The 18,074-nt window shown below is 45.8% G+C and overlaps 1 protein-coding gene across 3 annotated transcripts in view; it reads left to right on the top strand.

The window, feature by feature from the left end:
* The first annotated feature begins 9,856 nt into the window (after positions 1–9,856).
* The window catches only part of SECISBP2L (SECIS binding protein 2 like), a 1,017,636-nt gene continuing 1,009,418 nt past the window's right edge, over positions 9,857–18,074 (top strand). Inside the window, exon 1 of one of the 3 annotated variants that reach the window (XM_069624786.1) lies at positions 9,857–10,102. In XM_069624786.1, coding sequence (XP_069480887.1) covers positions 10,085–10,102 — 18 coding nt within the window. In that variant the 5' untranslated portion in view covers positions 9,857–10,084. The remainder of the gene's footprint in view (positions 10,103–18,074) is intronic. The other 2 variants (XM_069624787.1, XM_069624785.1) reach the window with 2 other exon arrangements.

Consider the following 18,074-nt stretch of genomic DNA (forward strand, 5'->3'; position numbering starts at 1 on the left):
AGGGAGAGGGGAGGGAAAAACAGGGCAGCAATACTCAGAGTAAGTGCAGCCAGGGCAGTGTGGCTCTGGGTATTGCAAGGCGAACAAGGGACTGTAGGGTCACAGTTACAGCCCCTAAGTGCTTGGTAGGCCCAGAGGCAGTGCAAGGGTGACTGATCAAGAAAGAGTCTGGACTCAGTGAAACTCTGAAGGTAGCCAAGCAACCAGTTGGTACAGCGGACAGGTAGGTCAGGTAAGCCAGCAGGGGAGGGAGAGAGAGAAAGCAGAGGAGAAAAGGAAAGTTTTGAGCTGCTTCTGGAACCTCAGGTGGTGCAGCTCAAGTTTGAGAGGAGCAGGGAGGCTATTCCAGAGGGAGGCACCTGCAGAGGAGAGAGATCTACCCCCACTCTCTGCCTAGAGAAGTGTTTAACCCTTAGAGAGTTGTAGGTAGCTGAGTGAAGGGCTTGAGAAGGAAGATATTTTGGAAGAGAGCGTTGGCTGTAGGGCGGGCCCCAGGCCCACAAAGCCTTGTGGACAATGCAAAGGGTGTTGAACTTGATCCTTGCAGCAACTGGGAGCCAGTGGAGATATTTCAGGGCTGGAGAGATAAGATCCCTGGGCTTGAGGTCAAGGATAAGTCTTGCAGTCCTGTTCTGGATTAGTTGTAGAGGAAGGCAGATTGAGAAAGAGGCTGTTGCAGTAGTCCACCCAAGAGAGAACCAGGGCTCTGGAGACTGTGAGCTTCTGGGGGAAAGTGAGAAAGGGAAGAGTTCCTTTGAGGAGGAGCAGCTGGTAGTGGGACTTATTGGCAACGTCCGAGATGTGAGGTGAGAAAGAGAGAGTGGATTCAAAGATGACACCAAGGTTGTTTGCTTGACAGGAAGGGCCCAAGGCAGGGAGCCAGAGTGAGAGAGGGAAAGCGGGGGCAGGAGTCCAAATGAGAAGGATCGCCATCTTACTGACATTAAGGCAGAGATCGTTGGAGGCACACCAATCCTGAATCGCGGATAGACAGTCAGGAATGAGCGAGAAAGTAGAGGAGTCTGAGGGGAGCCTGAAGGAAAGCGGAGTGTCAGCCGCATAACAATGAACGATAGAGGAGAAGGTAGAGTTCAGGTGGGCCAAAGGGGCCAAGTAGAGGTTGAAAAACCATGGTGAGAGGATGGAGCGTAGAGAAAGGGACCAAGTTGGTCCTGGGAGGGGCTGTCCAAGAGGAAGGAGGTCAGCCACTCAAGGGCCTGATCCGTGATGCCCATGTTCTCATGGAGGATGAGGACAGAAGGAATGATGGAATCAAAGTTAGAGAGCAGATCTTTACAGGTGTTCAGGAAAGCAGTTTCCGTGCCTCTAGCAGCTATTAAGCCAGACTGAAGGTCATGGAGACAACCAACAGATTCTGTGTGGAGAGTAAGCTGGGAGATGGCCAGCTTTTCCAACAGTTTGCCCAGCAAAGGGGTGATGGAGACTGGCCGATAGTTTGCCGGGCAGGCAGGATCAGCAGATGGCTTCTTGAGGAGTGGATACATAAGGGAGTGGTTAAGGGGAGAGGGAAACGTTCCAGTGGCAAACGAGTGATTACAGATATCGGCCAAGGCTGGAGCGAGGTTGTCAATATGGTCTTTGATGGTTTTGGAGGAGCAGGGGAGCACCTGTTTGGATGACACTTTCATAGATCGGACTTGTCTAGAAACCTTGTCAGGTGTTGTCAGAGAGAAAGAGGAGAAAAGAGGAAGAGAGGTAGAGATGGCCAAAGAGGGGCCGAGAGAGGAAGAGGGAGAGGAAGGGGAGATGAAGGGCAGGAGTTTTAGCAGAGAAGTGAGATGACAGAGTCATACAGAGGGCATGGGAGGGAACAGGAGAGGTAAAGACCGCAACAAGATTGATCAATTCCTTGAAGATTTTAAAGAGTTTGGCTGTGTTAGAGCCAAGAACCCGGAATTAAAGAGTGGAGGAAGTATTGTTTCTTGGCACAAAAACATGTTTATCATCCGGTGCATGAAATCAGCATGACGGAGGTGGACTAAAACCTCCTCTCTTTCAATGATCAATAAATGCAAGGTTACACAGTAAGATATTCTACAGTGCGAGTCACTAACGTAAATCATGCATTACCATCGCTTTTTTTTTTTGTTGTCGGAAAAAGTAGCAATTTTTTCTATGTTGCAGTCTGTACTTTGTGCATAAACATCCTTGCACCTAATGGTCCCTGCACCCTGTTGGTCACGTCCAACAGAGCGTGCCAAAAGGGCACCTGTAGCAAAACAGCCACGCCAGAACGTCTGGCAACCAAATGGTCCAGCTAAAACATCCTGCTCCACCTGCGTTTACCAGGATTCCTAGGAGTGGCCAGTGCAGCGTAATGGGGCATTCATGCAGCTAGGAGACATAAGGGAATAATCCGGGGGCCAAGGGTGATATGACACACACAACTATCTAAGGCTGCCGTAAGCAGCAGTACAACACAAGGGGAGGAAGTCTTGGCGCCCATTCTCCTGCCGCCTGCTACACCCAAACACTTATCAGGAGGAAAAAACCCCAGTGTGCTAAGCACCTAAGATGACAAGCCCAAGGACACGAAGAGCAGGAGGAAAGAACAAAGGGAGAGAAGGGAGGCCGCACCAAGCTGTGAATGGCCGTCAGCGCCAGCCGGTCAGAGGGGCAACAAAGCCACAGAATCATGCATCGCCTCAGGTTAGGTGTGGAGAATAAAAGGAAGGAACTGGGAGAGGGAGTGCAATCCTTCATGGTACTCCGAACGGAGCACCATCAGTCATTCTGTGACAGCAGGAGACTTCTTTTCCCAACCCCACCCAGAAGGAAGAAGATGTGGAGATGAAAGGGGAAAACAGGGCAACAAACTTAGCCCACGAAGTCGTGGGAAGAAGATGGCGGCCCTTGCCAGGTAGACGCCCCCTAGGCCTCTTGCCAAAAAGACAACGTTGTTTATCCATGTGTGATTTTGATAAATACATTTACCAAAATATGTTTTATGATTATATATCGTGCAATAAAAACCACAGCCTTTTATTGCCAACACCAATACAATGCCTCGTTCATGATTGTATAACACACAGCAAGGGTGAGTGGTCAGTTGGCTCTGGGCTCCACAGATTATTTCTCTTCGCTCAGTCGCACCGCAACTGCCCACGGAAGTGCTAGACGGCAGTGCCAGAACTCCTCGCCCTGTCATGCTCTGTCCCTAACCTCCGTCGGATAGTGCCCCCTTAGCTCCTTGCGAGTATCTGCAGGCGCTGGACCCTGATGGCCCATCGTGCTCTGCTGTTCCCTAAAGCTATGCAGAATCATTCCGCCTTCTTTCGCGCTAGTTCCTACAGTGCCTAATCTCGCCTACCCGGGTCCTTGACCCAAGCGCAGCAATGTCAATAAATATTCCTCAACACACAGGCACACTAGAGATAAGTGGGCTTTTACATGGTTATCTGCTGCCCGAGCAGCAAAGAAAGAGGAGGATGTGAAGAAAGCAGAGGGTGTTATAGACTTTTCAAGGGGATGATTCTATGTCAAGACGGAGGCGAGCATTAAGCTTCTTCGTCTTTTATTTTGACTCTCCAGCAGTTTCAACAAATAATATACATTTTTTAACTTTTCCTTTTAAAAATAACTTTTTTTTTCAAAAAACTTCAAGTCCCGTCATTCCTGTAGTCCCTTAGTCTCTGTCCATGTGGCCTAGTCCTTCTCTTCCTCTGTCCTTCCTCTTCTTTTCCTGCTCTCCAGAGATAAGTACCATCCTACGTTAGCTGCATAGTGCTTATGTGTCTATTGTATGGTTATGGTAGATTTTAGCTAATGTTTACAGTATTGAATGTATGGGGATTATAGCTGGGACGCGCGACGCTGCAGCGTTAGTGACTTCAATTAATATAAAGAGGAGTCGACAGCTCCGTGTCGCACTACACGGCACCTCAGGGGCCTGCCAAACTCCTCTCAATCAAGCATTTTGCAGCGCGGTGTGCGAGCTGCGAAAAGTCCCCACCTTTGGGGGGGCGGAGCAAGCGACGCGAGTGGGAGATCAATCTCACGCTCGCGTGCGCCGAAGAGGTAGCAGCCCCCACCTTCACAGGGGCGGAGCTAAGAGCAGATTCATGATCGCGCGTGCGAGGGAGTCAGAGCACTGACACACTGAAGGCACGGCCCCCGCCCTCGCGAGGGCGGAGCTGCCCACAATACAACACCAATCACAGAGCGCAAAGCTCAGAGCAAGGAGCCCCCACCTTCACGGAGGCGGGGCCTCAGTACTAACGCTCCGTGGAAGATTTGTATTGAGAATCTACCGCGTTACGGAGCAGCATAAACATTTACAAGCTCGAGTAGTTTACAGAGATTAACAATTCTGTGTATAGAGTGTTTTAACACAGGAATTAAGAAATTGTTTCTGGACAATCCTGCACAACTACAGCTACAGTGCAGAGAAGGTGCAGCCTCACAAGAAGTGAATCAGTGGACGTGCCACTACACATGGAAAGGTATTGTTCAGGCACCTGTCAGCACTAATCATGTCAAACTTCGAATGGAGCGAAGAGGAACAAGAGGCAGTCTACCAGGAAGACCTAGCCTACAGTTTCAAGGAAGTGCTGGGGGATTCACTCAGGGAGGCAGTGGCTCAAACCCCTACAGGAAAGACTACAGACTAGAGAATTGTTTCTGAGCCAGAAGGAAGAACGCACCAAGCAAGAAGAAAGCACATCCACAAGGGTCACTCCAAAAGATCCTAAGGGGTGTAATAAGGCCCGGAAGAGCAAAGACTCTTCTGACCCCTCGGGCCAAACGGAAGGGGCAGGTGCAAGAGCCCCGGAGGCTTCAGGCGCTTTCAATAGATTGAAAGAAGCGTTCATGAAAGAAGCGTTCATGAAAGGATCACAGGTACCGAGCCTCGAGATCCCCTACCCAGGGGATGATAATATGGGTGATCCAGAGGAAGGCTCCCCAGAAGGTTTCCCAGAAGAGGAACCTCCAGTATCCCCTACATCCACACAAGAGGATGCAGATAACGAAGGGGACGAGGGAAGCCAAACCCCGCCTAAGAAAAGGCAAGGAAAACTCCATAATATAGAAGAGGAAGATACCTCAGACATGTTTCAGCCAGAGGAGATCAGGAACCGGAGATCCTCGGAGTGGGTGCCTTCACCGAGAGTCGCAAAGTATATGACCCAAAGATTGAGGAAAGCACTGGAGAAGGAGGTTAGACAAAGACTGAGGGCTGAGTGCCCAAGACCAGAACTACCAGGCAAAGTCGCAGAAGCTCCAGAATTAGACCCAAAAATGTTATCGTTTGTCTTCAAGTCCAACAGAGACCCCAGAAAAGGCATAGATTTCTCAAGGAAAAGCTGTCGAGAAAAAGTCCTCGACCTAGCCAGACACCTGCCAAAAATTATGGACCTAGCCGAGCGAGCCAAGGACACAGGAGAGGAGGTTGACCCTGGAGTCCTAGGGAATTGGGTGCAGCGAGCAGTATGCCTATTAGGCAATGCGAATTGCGCAATATCATCTGAACTGCTCAAAATCAACCACAAACTGGGAGATATGTCATCATATGAAGCTGGCAAGGCAGCTCAGGGCCTATTGTTCGGAGAGACTTTGGCAAAGAAATGGGGAGATTCATGGGAACCTACACATCCCTAGAAAAGGCGCAAGCCTCCATGAAGAAAATCTTCCCTGGAACAGTTTTTGGCGGGACCGGTCGCTACAGAGGCCGAACGACCGGTCGCTACCAAGCATTCAGAAGGCCTCAAAGCAATAGAAACCAGTACTGGGAGAATAGGCAAAAAGACTCCTCCTTCCCCCAAGAGGCTGCTTCCTTAGAGGAAGGCGAGGCAGAGGACAGGGAAGAGGACAGCACTCCCCCACAGGTGAGAAATGTTACATACCCACCAGTAGGGGGGAGGACAGCAGCATTCTGGTAAAATTGGCGCTCGCTTTCCAGCGACGCCTGGGTTCTGCAGACAACGAAAGGCATGCTCATAGAATTTACAGAGACCCCCTACCCAAATTCAAGCCCTCTAGCCTCGACACAGTCAGAAAAGAGTTGTTAAACGCAGAGTTACAGAACCTAGTAGAAAAACAGGCAATTGAACCGTGCACAGCACCCCCAAAATTTGTGAGCAGTATGTTTCTGGTCCACCGAAAGGACAAAGCGAGACCAGTGATAAATCTGAAATACATGAACAGCTGGGTGGTCTACAACCATTTCAAAATGGAAGGAACCCACCAGCTCAGAGACATGCTCAGACAGAGTGACTGGTTAGTAAGGATTGGCCTGAAAGATGCCTCCCTAACAATACCAGTGCAGATCGAATTCTGTCCTTTCCTAGCATTCGACTGGGACGGGCACTTATGGCAGTTCGCAACAATGCCATTCGGACTGTCATCAGCACCATGGGCATTCACGAAGATCATGAAGCCAGTGGCAACGGCGATCAGGGAGAAAGGGTTTCGAATTATTATATATCTGGACGACATCCTACTGATGGCCGACAGCAGAGAGACGCTCCTCTACCACACCTCCCTGGGCTTTCTAGTGAATCGGGAGAAGTCAGAGATGAAACCAACGAAGAGGATAGAATTCCTGGGCTTTATTATAGACACCAGGTCGGCAACCTTAGAACTCCTGAACAGAAAGATCAGCGACATAAAAAGAGAAATAAGAACATGCGTGGGCAAGACAAACATCTTGCTCCGCACAATAGTGCGTGTAGTAGGCTTACTAGCAGCATCGATAGAGGCGATATTCCCAGGGCCATTACACTATCGAGCCCTGCAAAGGCTGAAGATAAGACACCTTCAGCAAGGTCTACATTACCACCAGCTAGTACACATAGATGAAGAATCCAGAACAGAACTGGAATGGTGGTTAGCAAACATGGAAGCTTGGAACGGGAGAGCCATTTTTGGCGACCGGCCAAACTTAATAGAATCGGATGCCAGCAGAGCAGGCTGGGGAGCCCGTTGCGGAGACCTCCAGACAGGAGGGAGGTGGAGCGCGGAAGAACTGCAGTTACACATAAACTGTCTGGAACTATTAGCTGGATCCTTTGCGATCAAGGCTTTTACAAAAGGAAAAGTGAATTCTTGTATTCTGCTGAAAATAGACAACATTTCTGCAATCAAGTACATCAATCACTTAGAAGGGACGAAATCCAAATTGTTAGCCGAAATAGCCAAAGACCTTTGGCATTCCTGCCTAGAATCAGGGATCTCAGTGGTAGCCCAATAGTTACCAGGTTTGTTGAATGCAATAGCGGACTGGAACTCCAGACACCCCTCAGACTCCAGCGACTGGATGCTGGACCGGAAGATATTTCGGCAGCTGGAAGAGCGTTGGGGCCCAGTACACACAGATCTGTTTGCGTCCAGACTGAACGCACAGAAAGAGAGGTTTTTCAGCTGGAGATTGGACCCAGCTGCAGCCGGAGTGGATGCCTTCCTGCAGGACTGGAGAGAACAGATACTCTACGCTCTTCCCCCATTCATAAGGATGAGCAGGGTACTAGCAAAAGTACGCAGAGAGGCAGCGAACTTGATAGTAGTGGTTCCGATATAGAAATCCCAAGTATGGTTTCCAGTGCTCATGGAGCTGATAGCGGACTACCCGAGAGTACTTCCTCAAAGAGAGAACCTTCTCACAGACCCAGTTGGGTCATATAACCCTCTGAGAGTGAAGGGGACGCTGCTGTTAATGGCATGCAGGATAGCAGGAGACGCTGGAATCTCCCAGGAATTTCGGCAGAAGCTGCAAGCCTCATCGCCGAGTCATGGGCTCCTTCAACTAGAAGGAGCTACGACGCAGCTTGGAACAGGTGGGCAACATGGTGCAAAAGGAGAAATATTCATCCCGTTTCTGCCCCTCTAGTCGAGATACTGAATTTTTTAGCGGAACTCCTCCAAGACGGTAAAGCATATGGAACAATAGGAGTGTACAGATCCGCAATCTCAGCCGGTCACCTGCCCGTGCCGGTAGGAGAGAACGTTGCAGTGATACGACTCCTAAAAGGAATAAGATTCAGGAAGCCACCTCAGCCGAGATACAAGGTTTTATGGGACGTATCTGTAGTATTGAAACTACTAGCAGAATGGCCCAGTAACAGATACCTGTTGCTAGGAAGGCTTTCAGGAAAACTAGCCATGCTATTATGCATGGTGTCATGCAGGAGAGTGGCAGACGTAAAGGCATTAGAAGTGAATAGAAAGATATATGGTCCAGAAGGAGTAACGTTTAACCTCGCCAGAAGGATGAAAACAGATTCTTCCACGATCACGTACCCCTACATGCAGGAGCATCCGAAGTGGTGCATAGCCACATGCATAAAAGACTACGAGAATAGGACAGCATAGCTAAGAGCAATAGGGACAACCCAATTGTTAATAGCATGCAGGAAACCACACAAAGGAGTGGCAACAGCCACTATAGCGCGATGGGTCAGAGATATCATGAGTCAAGCGGGCATAGACATGACAAAATTTGGTGCGCATTCAGTTAGAGGAGCAATGGCCTCGAAAGTGCTGGGGCAGGGCGCAGCTTTGCATGATATTATGAAGGCAGCAGATTGGGCCCAATTAATACGATAGCAAAAGTAGTAGTAAGAAGCTTTGAACAAGCTTAATGCACGCCTCCGTCTTGACATAGAATAAAGATTCCCCCTGGTAATAGCGCAGGGAACTCTTGATTCTATTAAAGACAAGGAGGCAAGTATTAAATTCCCGACCCAAATACACAAAGATATGAAGCAATGATGAAGTAAATAAAGTGATGTACTGCATATAACTCACATGATTATTCCTTCCAGAATAGGGTGTGTATTCCCCGCCCTAACATGTGAAATTTTTTTTTCGGACACTAGGAGATGAGTAAAAGAACAGCTGAAAGCACTAGAGAGAACAATTTGCTCAGAGCAAGTCCGCAAGTTGAAATGCGAGAGACCGATCCAGCATAAAGCAGGAAGTTCGGAACAGGAGTTGACCCAGTTGGTTACTCAGTTTGAAAAAGATTGCAGTTCGAAGCAGTCAAAGAAGAGGAAGGACAGAGGACTAGGTCACATGGACGGAGACTAAGGGACTACAGCAATGATGGGACTTGAGGTTTTTTCGAAAAATAAAGTTTTTTTTACAAGGAAAAGTTAGAAAATGTATATTTTTTGTTGAAACTGCTGGAGAGTAAAAATAAAAAAGAAGCTTAATGCTCGCCTCCTTGTCTTTAATAGAATCAAGAGCTCCTTGCGCTATTAGCAGGGGAATCTTCATTGGCCAGGGATGTTACGTGAGAAAGTGTGCATCCTATCAATATCAAACTATAAAAGACTGAACATACCGAGAAATGTAGTTTTTCGCTTACGTTTGTATTGTTTGTCATAAATGATGAAGATGCTGCTTGAGAAGTAAAAGGAAAGAGTAAAACATAATCCGAGCCACCCCTTGACAAAGAATTGGACTCGTTTTACATCTCCTGCAGTCCTCTTATGCTGCTTAAAACAGATGACAAAAAATGCATTCTTCTGACCAGTAGGAGGTATTATTAAGGTGATGTAGGGTGGGGGCACTGGGGAGTAATTGAAGTAATGAGGCTCAGCCTAGGTATCCCACACCACTGACAGATCAAAACTATCAGCAAGATAAAGAGCGAGCTGAGAGGCAGTGTGTACAGTACACTAAGACATCCTTCCCGATGGGTTTGGCGGTGGTGAGAGGACCATCCAAGGCACTGTTCTGAGGCCGCTGCCGCACAAGTCCTCATCCCTAGCTAGCGCAGCGGGTCTTTTCAGCCATGTCTCTGGGATGGTTGTCATAGCGCGCAGCGCACACATAGAGCTCTCTCGGCTTCCGTCCCAGCTGACTCGCCGCCGCCGCTTCCGCCTCCTCCTCCCCGTCTACTGGTGGCTTGCCTGGCAGGGGGAGGGCTGGGCTGGGATCTGCTCTGAGCTCTGGCTGTACGTTGGGCACGGAGCGGCAGCAGTAGCAGCTACAGCAGTCGGGGCGTTGACCGAAGGAGAGAGCATAGGGAGACGGAGCGGCCGAGAGAAGAAGTAACGATGGCTGGGCCTGCCCTGAACCGGCGGCACGAGACCCCAACACAGCACTGCCGCTACTAGAGACCATGGACAGGAACCTGCAGGTAACGCGGCTACGCACGGCGCTCCGGGGGCAGGCCGCGTAGGGGGGACGACGTGGGGGTGCGTGAGACCTAACGGGGGCGCTGTCAGACATGTCAACACAAGGGACTACTGCATAATATCTACGTAGTAACGTGCCACACAAGGGCGGCGGTCTATGGACACACACGGGCTGCGCCTTTGCTACATGTAAACACAAGGGTGGTGATATGTGGAAACGGGAGATGCAGTATCTACTGTAAGCACAAGGAGGGTATTGTATAAAATGTACGCAGCTGGGTCAGCTGCGCTGTAGGTAATGCGGGTGATCGGGTATAGAACCACACGACAACATCGTATAGGTAATTGCTTGAGGTAGAGTAGGGGGAAATTAAAAGGGCATATATATTGCTTTAAATGGGCCGGACCTCAGTACCTGCACTTCTTAATTTTGTGCATTTGAGTACCTACACTTCTCGGCGCCTAACTGAGATTACCGGTACACACCTATGTTGCGAGGTGAAAATGAAAGCTTTTCCGCAACTTAAAGGACTAGCCTTTGCTTGGGAAGCAGGGACTTCTCCCTCCTCCACCAGTGCCAATAATGTCCCTTCAGGGCCCACCCTACAGAACAAACGCAGAGACAAACCTACACTAGGTGGGGATCACCACTTTGCTAAGTGGGCTTCATCTGTTGCCAATGGTGTTATTTGATGGAGCAGGGATTTATTTGGAGAGCCTGGGAAATAACTTTAAAAAAATGTCTTTGTTATTAACAGTGCCTATTGTAATATGTAAATGTTTAAGTAATTGGAGTTGTGATTGAACGTTTTGGAGTGAAAACTCTCAAACTGTTCCAGTTTCCTAATGAATTTCTTATTAAACAATAAAAGCGAGTAGTAATAAAACTCCCCTTTTAAAGCTTAGTTTACAGTTATGATTTCTGCTAGTTTGATATGGATATTCAAACTTTCTTAACACAATGCATAAAAACAAACTGGAAGTTTGTGTGAAAGGATCCCATATACACTGTATTTTTAATTTTATTTGTAAATTATAGTTTATTACAAACTTTTTTTACAATCCATTCAGTTGATCCTTCATCAACAAAAAATAACTTAAGTAAAATTAATTTTTCTTTCCCACTCTTTCAGTCACTCACACATCTACATTTCTTTATTAATCACACATCATTCAGTATCAATGCAATCCTAACTAATGAAAAAGGAGGTAAATAAGTAATTGCTTGATCATATCTTAAAGCCATCTAGAGTTATACAGTAACAGTATAGAATTAAAGGGCATTTCCCAAGGAGAACATAAGACATTATTTTTGAATTAATTTCATACATTGTCAAGATGAGACTATTTCATTACTACCTTGCAATACATTGTCAAGATAGTGTACCACAGCACAGGTTAACATAACATTTTGGCCTGCTAATACTGTGGGCCACCATTCAATCTTATTTCTATCTGCAGGTGCAAATCTTCACAAAAGGGTTGACCTTTGTACAGTTATTTCTGAGCATTCAATAACTAGATGTTTTAAAGTCTCAACGTTTTTGTTATAAAATGGACAACAATTATCTGGGGTATTCTCATCACGTTTTAAGAATAACATTTTTTTTGTTGGTAACATATTTAGTCGTAAGCGCAAAAACTGATTGCGATGATATTTTGAAGGACATTTTTTCCAGGTATTTAGGCGTTTGATTTAAACCTTGTGCTTCGCCTCCTAAATCGAGGCTAGACACAAGGCTAGATCTTGTATCAGCTGTTTTAATCCAATCACAACGTAGTAATTTCTTTTTTGCTTTTAGTAAAGCCTGATTATCTGTTATCAATTATAGCACACTCCAATGCCCATTTTGCCATCTTTTCTCCAAGAAAGAGGCACACATTTCTCGAACAACATCCAACAAAGCAATCGGATGGTAGTTGTTAGGTTCTGTTTTGATAACCCTTTTTAAAAATTGGGACAACTACCGCCGACTGCCAAGTTGTAAGGATCAATTGTACTGATGATATCTGTGCAAAGAGAGTTGCAATAAAGATAGTCCAGTGATCAATATTTTTTTTAAGCATTAGATTTTTAAACCCAACCGGCCTGGCTGCACCAGAATTTTTCAGTTTCTTGATTGCTTCTCATATCCCTCGTCTGCAGAAGGAGATGCATCCCAAGAAACTAACTCTTTTATTGGACTATTTGCGATCATGGGAGATGGATTTCTAAAAACTTTGATAAAGTCATCGGCCAATGTGGCGGCGCTGACTCCTATGCTTAAATGGACTTTCTGGGATAGAGAGCCAGTATTTATTATAGCCCACGTTTCTCTGCCTTTATTTGCACAGATCAATTTAAGCATAACTTCAGCGCGTTCTTGTTCACATATTAGTTTAAAAGAAATTAGACCGTTTCTATATTTCTGTCGGCATTTTTTCTTTTCTTTACTGAACTGGTCAAAATTGTTAGCTTTAACAGCCTAATTTCACGCTTCATTTGGCGCTTTGCTTCTGCGATTTGTTTGCTGAAGTGGTGAATGGGCTATTGATGGTCAACTCTAAATCTACTCTTCAATCTTTTAAATTGCAAGAGTAGGGCATTGTAATCAATGACATAGATGTCATTGAAATGATCCATTGTTATTGCCGTTGTCAAATTTGTTATGTTCTGATTACTTAATCTTATGCGATTCAGGGCAAAGACCTCCCAAGTCACCTGGATGGCGTCATGATCACTCTTTTCCATTTTATTTTTATTGTGAGTGTTTTGATTGTATTGGAAAGATTATTTGAGGCCCAGAGTCTGTCGGCATCCATTTCGGTGCCAAATAGAGCCTGCTGGGATGTCGCCCACTGTTTGTCCATTTAGCATGGAGCAGTTCCTGGCATTCATTTCTTGTGACCAACGTTTAACTCTGCTGCTATTAGGAATTGTATTTAGGTCTTTTAAATGGCCATTTTCATCCACCCAAGAAAAATGTAAATTACCACACACCAAGATCTCTTGGAATTTGTAGTATTGGAGGATACTGGAAGTCACCAGGAAACATGGATGACGCTGGAGGCTTGAGTATATAAAAGTAAGTAGGTTTATTGTAAGTAACAGGGCTAGTTGGGTGAAGGGAGGCAGGAGCTAAATGACAAACATCGTCTCAAATCAGTTCTCCCACCCTGAAGTCCCCAACTGACATTATTGGAACTCTGATGACCCAATGAGTTCCAGCTGACATCACAACATTCCACTGCCTGCAGTGGTGCACACATTGCAGGCAGATACTACAGAATTCCATCATAAAATCATCGATTATCTGCATTATTGATGTGATAAAGTGAGCAGATGAGATCATCGCAGCGTTCCAATAGGTATTTATAATCAATAAATGGTCTATCTTGGTGATATTTTTAGAACTTACTTCATTTAATGTTGCCTGTACAAAGATGTTAGAGTTAAGTGATTTAATTACAGACCAATTTGTTTTCTTTTGAATCAATGTTAAGAGCCCAGATAAATGGCGTCCAGTGTTTTTTTTAGCAACGTTTAGTAGGACAGTAAAGCCGTCACAAACAGGAGTTTCACAAAGCCAGGTTTCCTGGAAGCACAGTGTCGCAACGCTCGCACAAAACCCCCTCTGGCAAACCCATTGGCCAGGTGGAGTCAGGACTCGGGCCTCTAGAGCCTGGCATCCTCTTCAAAAGCCCTCATGGGGCCAGTCCTGGCGCCTATGGCGCCAGGCTCATACACCATGAAAAACAATGTGCTTGGGAACTACTTTATTGTATTGTCAGCCAGCATGGAGGCATCCACATAGCTTGGTTCCTAAGAATTAAGCTATGCGGTCTAGTGTTATGGGTGTGGTAGCCTAGGGACTACTTTACCTGCACTATTTTGTTAGGGCTATTTAAACCACACGCGAATCGTGTTGTCTTGCTCGGGTTACTTTGCAGCTTGCAACGTGACGCTCACTGTGTCCAGTTATTACCTCGGAGAAGCAGAACCTGCCAGGAGACAAAAGGAACATCATTAGCAGCAGCATCTTACCTGCAGTCTTCATCTTTAAAAACTCGCAGCTACTGAGAACAGCTTCCTCGAATCTGCACGCCTCCCGGACAGAACGACCTGAAAGAGGAAGATAGAGGCAACATTAAAGAAAGCAGTAGAGACATTTACAAATTACGAACTGCTCAAAAGGCTTACCTGGCTGGTCGCCTCTCGACTGGCACCACTTCGGACATTCCACTCGCGCTGAAGAACTGCGACCTACAAGGAAGGAAAACACAGGTTAGCAAAGGCAAGACTTAGCAGCGCTGCACATAGCGCTTACTTACCGCATCATAGTGCTCTTAATGCGCCATCATTTATCAGCGGGGCTCAACCTAGCCAGTTCGCCACGCTGAAGCTCTGCATACCTAAGGGAGAAAATAGACATTTTAAACAAAGAAAGGCATGGAGGATAGCAACAAAACTAAAGAACAGCAATAAGATCTACCGGAACAATATCAAACGGGCCGGCGTCAGTGAAGTAACTGGACCGCACTCGCCCATGAAAGACAACGCGTCCCTGCAAAGAAAGCTGGACGGAGAGCACGCCTAATTCTACCACAAGGTGAGGAGAGGGAGGCAGAGGGACTGAAATCATACAGGGCGGAGCGAGGATACTTACCCCAGTTGGTCAATCTTGAACACAGTCCTCCTGTATTTTCAGGCAGAACCTTCCCCGCAGACCACATCCGGGCAAAGCTGAGAAGCATACCAGCGAGTAACCCGGCTGGGTGGCGTCCCTGTGGATACCAGGTGAGCGTAACACACAGTATTGCATAGTTTTCTTTCCTTAGCTCTCCATCTTGAAACAAATGAGCAAACCCTCGTGTAGTCCAAGAAATTAAAGAACATTTCTCAAGGGCTCAGGAATGGTTTTTATGCTGATGCTTGCTTGAGACTCTTTTAATTGAGGGTCTGGATCTGTTTAAGTTTTGATCATTCAGGCTTGAGAATGTTTTTCCAAAATAGGCCATCTCATTTCTTTCCTTAAGGAATAGTCGTCGTTATTCATGTCTTGTTAAGACATCAGAGTGAGGTGATCGTTTGTTGTTGGTTCTGTTATGTGAGCGGTGGTTAGAGACTTGGTAACTACTAATTTCATAACCAAAACAATTCATTTTTTGCGGCTCGTAACGTATTCTCGATCAATCGTGAATGAACATGAAGAACCACCTAATCTGAACGGTCCCCTGAAACTCCACAATTGCTATGTCCTCAGATTTTATTGTTCTCAATGACGGCACACAATATAGAAGTTTCATAATATTGGGTCTGTTAAGGTTAACCTCGTTTTTTTCTTGTATGAGGTTTTCAAGTTGTAGTTTTCTGAATGAATATGAGGAATCACTGTGTGGAATTTTGTTTTTATCCGATTTGGACCCTTCTTTTTGTGTTTGTAATGAGGTAAATATCGGATTCAAGTTCCATGTCGAAGAATGCGTTTTTGTATCAACAGATTTGGTAAGTGGCTTCGTGTTGGCAGGCGAGACAATAATAGCAGTATTGCTAACTTCCATATTTCGGGATCCAGTTGAGAAGGTTTTTCACCTGGTCGTATGGGTACCCTTACTATCAACTGGGACCAGTGATTTTTCAACTTGCTTGCAAAAGCCCTCAGAATTGAGTGATGTATCGTTATTCACAGAAGAACACTCTTCCTCTTCGATTGTATAGGTCGATACATTTGCAAAATTGACGGAGGTAAAGGTGTCATTTGCTTCTGTCTCATCTGTTCTCTGTCTTTTATTTGGATTGCCTACTGTATCGGACATTGGATGGAAGCTGGATCCTTAACACTGAGATGATTTGATTTGACTTGACTTTATTCAACTTATGAGTACCACGTTCGAAAATGTTGACTGGTGGTGGAGTTGTCAAATTTCTCATACATTTCTTTGATTTATTAGATTATCTTTTAGCTCGTGTGTCAGCCATAAGAGTCATGGCAGTAGATGAACTTATAGTTTGATGAATAGACTTGCTTTCACGTTTTGAGGATGTTGCTGCAAGTTTTTTACATCTTCAAAAATATTGAAGGAAATGTCTTTTGCTGGAAAGGGTGTAGTCCTCGGCAATCTTTGATTTTCTAGTGCTAATGTATCAGGGCCCAAATTGTCAGGTCTTTCATCAGAACAAACCATTTGCAAGGATGTCAATTGGGCTCCAAATGTAAATTGGCTTCAGAGGTAGATCGAGGGTCGTGTCTGGGTGTTACAACAGTCACAGTGTTTGATGACTTAATGGTGGTACTCGCACCCTTGGACATAGATGCTAAAGAAAGACTTTGTTTTGGCATCAACAATTTGTTAGTCTCCCCGGGGTTTGCCGGGAACACTAAATTGGCTGATTGTGGATTTTAGGATGAGGCTCTATTTTTCAGACAAGGATCCACGGTTGTATAAATAGGGACTGAACGTTTTTCAATACTCTGGCAGTTACCACTGCATTGATCGTGTCTCTGTATTGGATTGGGGATGTTGTGTCGCATCCACTTCGAACAGGTCATTACAGCTTCCATAAGATCGGCATTGTGGACATTCTCATTTCTCGTCACATCACTTAATCTCTGTTGCCATTTGACAGAGGTCGCGGCCTCACAGTCAAGTCTCTTGTAAAGGTGGTTTGTGAATGTTTCAAGTACACGTGGCTTCGTAGTTAGTGAAGCGATTAAAGAGCTCTGGTCCTTCATGGAGTCGTTAATTGATTCATGCAATTTAATGAAAGGAACAATTGCAATCGAGGAGGCATTTGTATTTGCAACCCGGCTGACGCTGATAGATGATGTTTGCTGGTATACTCAGGTTCTTCATTCATGGTGTGAGAAGGATTGAGATTACTCTTGGCTCTCTTGGCATTTTGAAGTGTTTTCTCCACAGGCGTTACGAGGTCCACTGGAGCTGGCATTTTTGTATTCCTATCAACTGAAGGAGCTCGACGAGGGGTCTGTTGCACCTGACCTTCTTTGTTTGGCTATAGTGTACTTGTTAAATCTTTTTGTGGCTCTCTTAGGCCGGGATGTGATTTCTTCATCGTTTATTTTTCCACTGGGTTTCCTCCCACTGGTGAAAGAAAACGTTCTGAAAGGCTTGCTTTCACTCTGTCATTTTTCCTTAAATTACAGCTGGCATCAAGTCTATCTTTTAAGTGAAAAAAGTCTGACTTCAGGAGCTAGGTTAATCGAGCCTCCCTAGCAGCCGGATCAAAGAAGGGATGGCAACCCTGAATAGCGGGTGGGCCTGACATTTTCTCAGAAGCTTTACTATCAAGTGGACATTGGGCCTCAGGCTGGCCAGTGGGTTGTCTGCCAACGTTATCATTAAGCTCTTTTGCAGATGAGGTTCTTGGTAATTGCAACTTTACCTTTAGGCCGGGAACTGATGGAACATCTTGTTCAATAGGTTTGATGTTGTTTTTTTTTGCACTGGCACTTAGACCTATAGGTTGAGGTGGGCTAGTGTAATGATCGGCAGCTTTTAAGACATTTTCATCCGGAATCAATGGAGGGGCCGTACACATGCTAAAGTTAAACCGATTTGGAACACCAAAGTTCAAATTGATTCCCTCGTTCAGCAAACCATCACTCGTTTCAGTAGAAATATTTGCTGAAACTTGGGGATCAAAATGAATATCAACCTCTATATGCACACAAACCTTGTTGCAGTCAATGTGTACACTCATTTCCAAAAGTTCCAAATCAGTGACGTTATTGCTCATCACATCGTTTTTTTTTGTCAGGTTGTTTTTGAGCTTGGTTGAAGTAGATTCCAGGCAGCCACTAAGGGGATAATTGGACGTGTGCTCTCCATTAAGATTTAACTGATCGCTGGAGGATACATTGGTGGAAAAAACGTTGGTAAAATCATTAGCGATGAAGGAAGATCGAGGACGAGAACCAGAATCGACATTTGCTCCCTCGTCAGCATGCCGGTTGCGCTCGCACTTACCTCCGT

This window comes from Ambystoma mexicanum, chromosome 11, assembly GCF_040938575.1.
Source record: "Ambystoma mexicanum isolate Mex_15411 chromosome 11, UKY_AmexF1_1, whole genome shotgun sequence".
Taxonomy (NCBI): Eukaryota; Metazoa; Chordata; class Amphibia; order Caudata; family Ambystomatidae; genus Ambystoma; species Ambystoma mexicanum.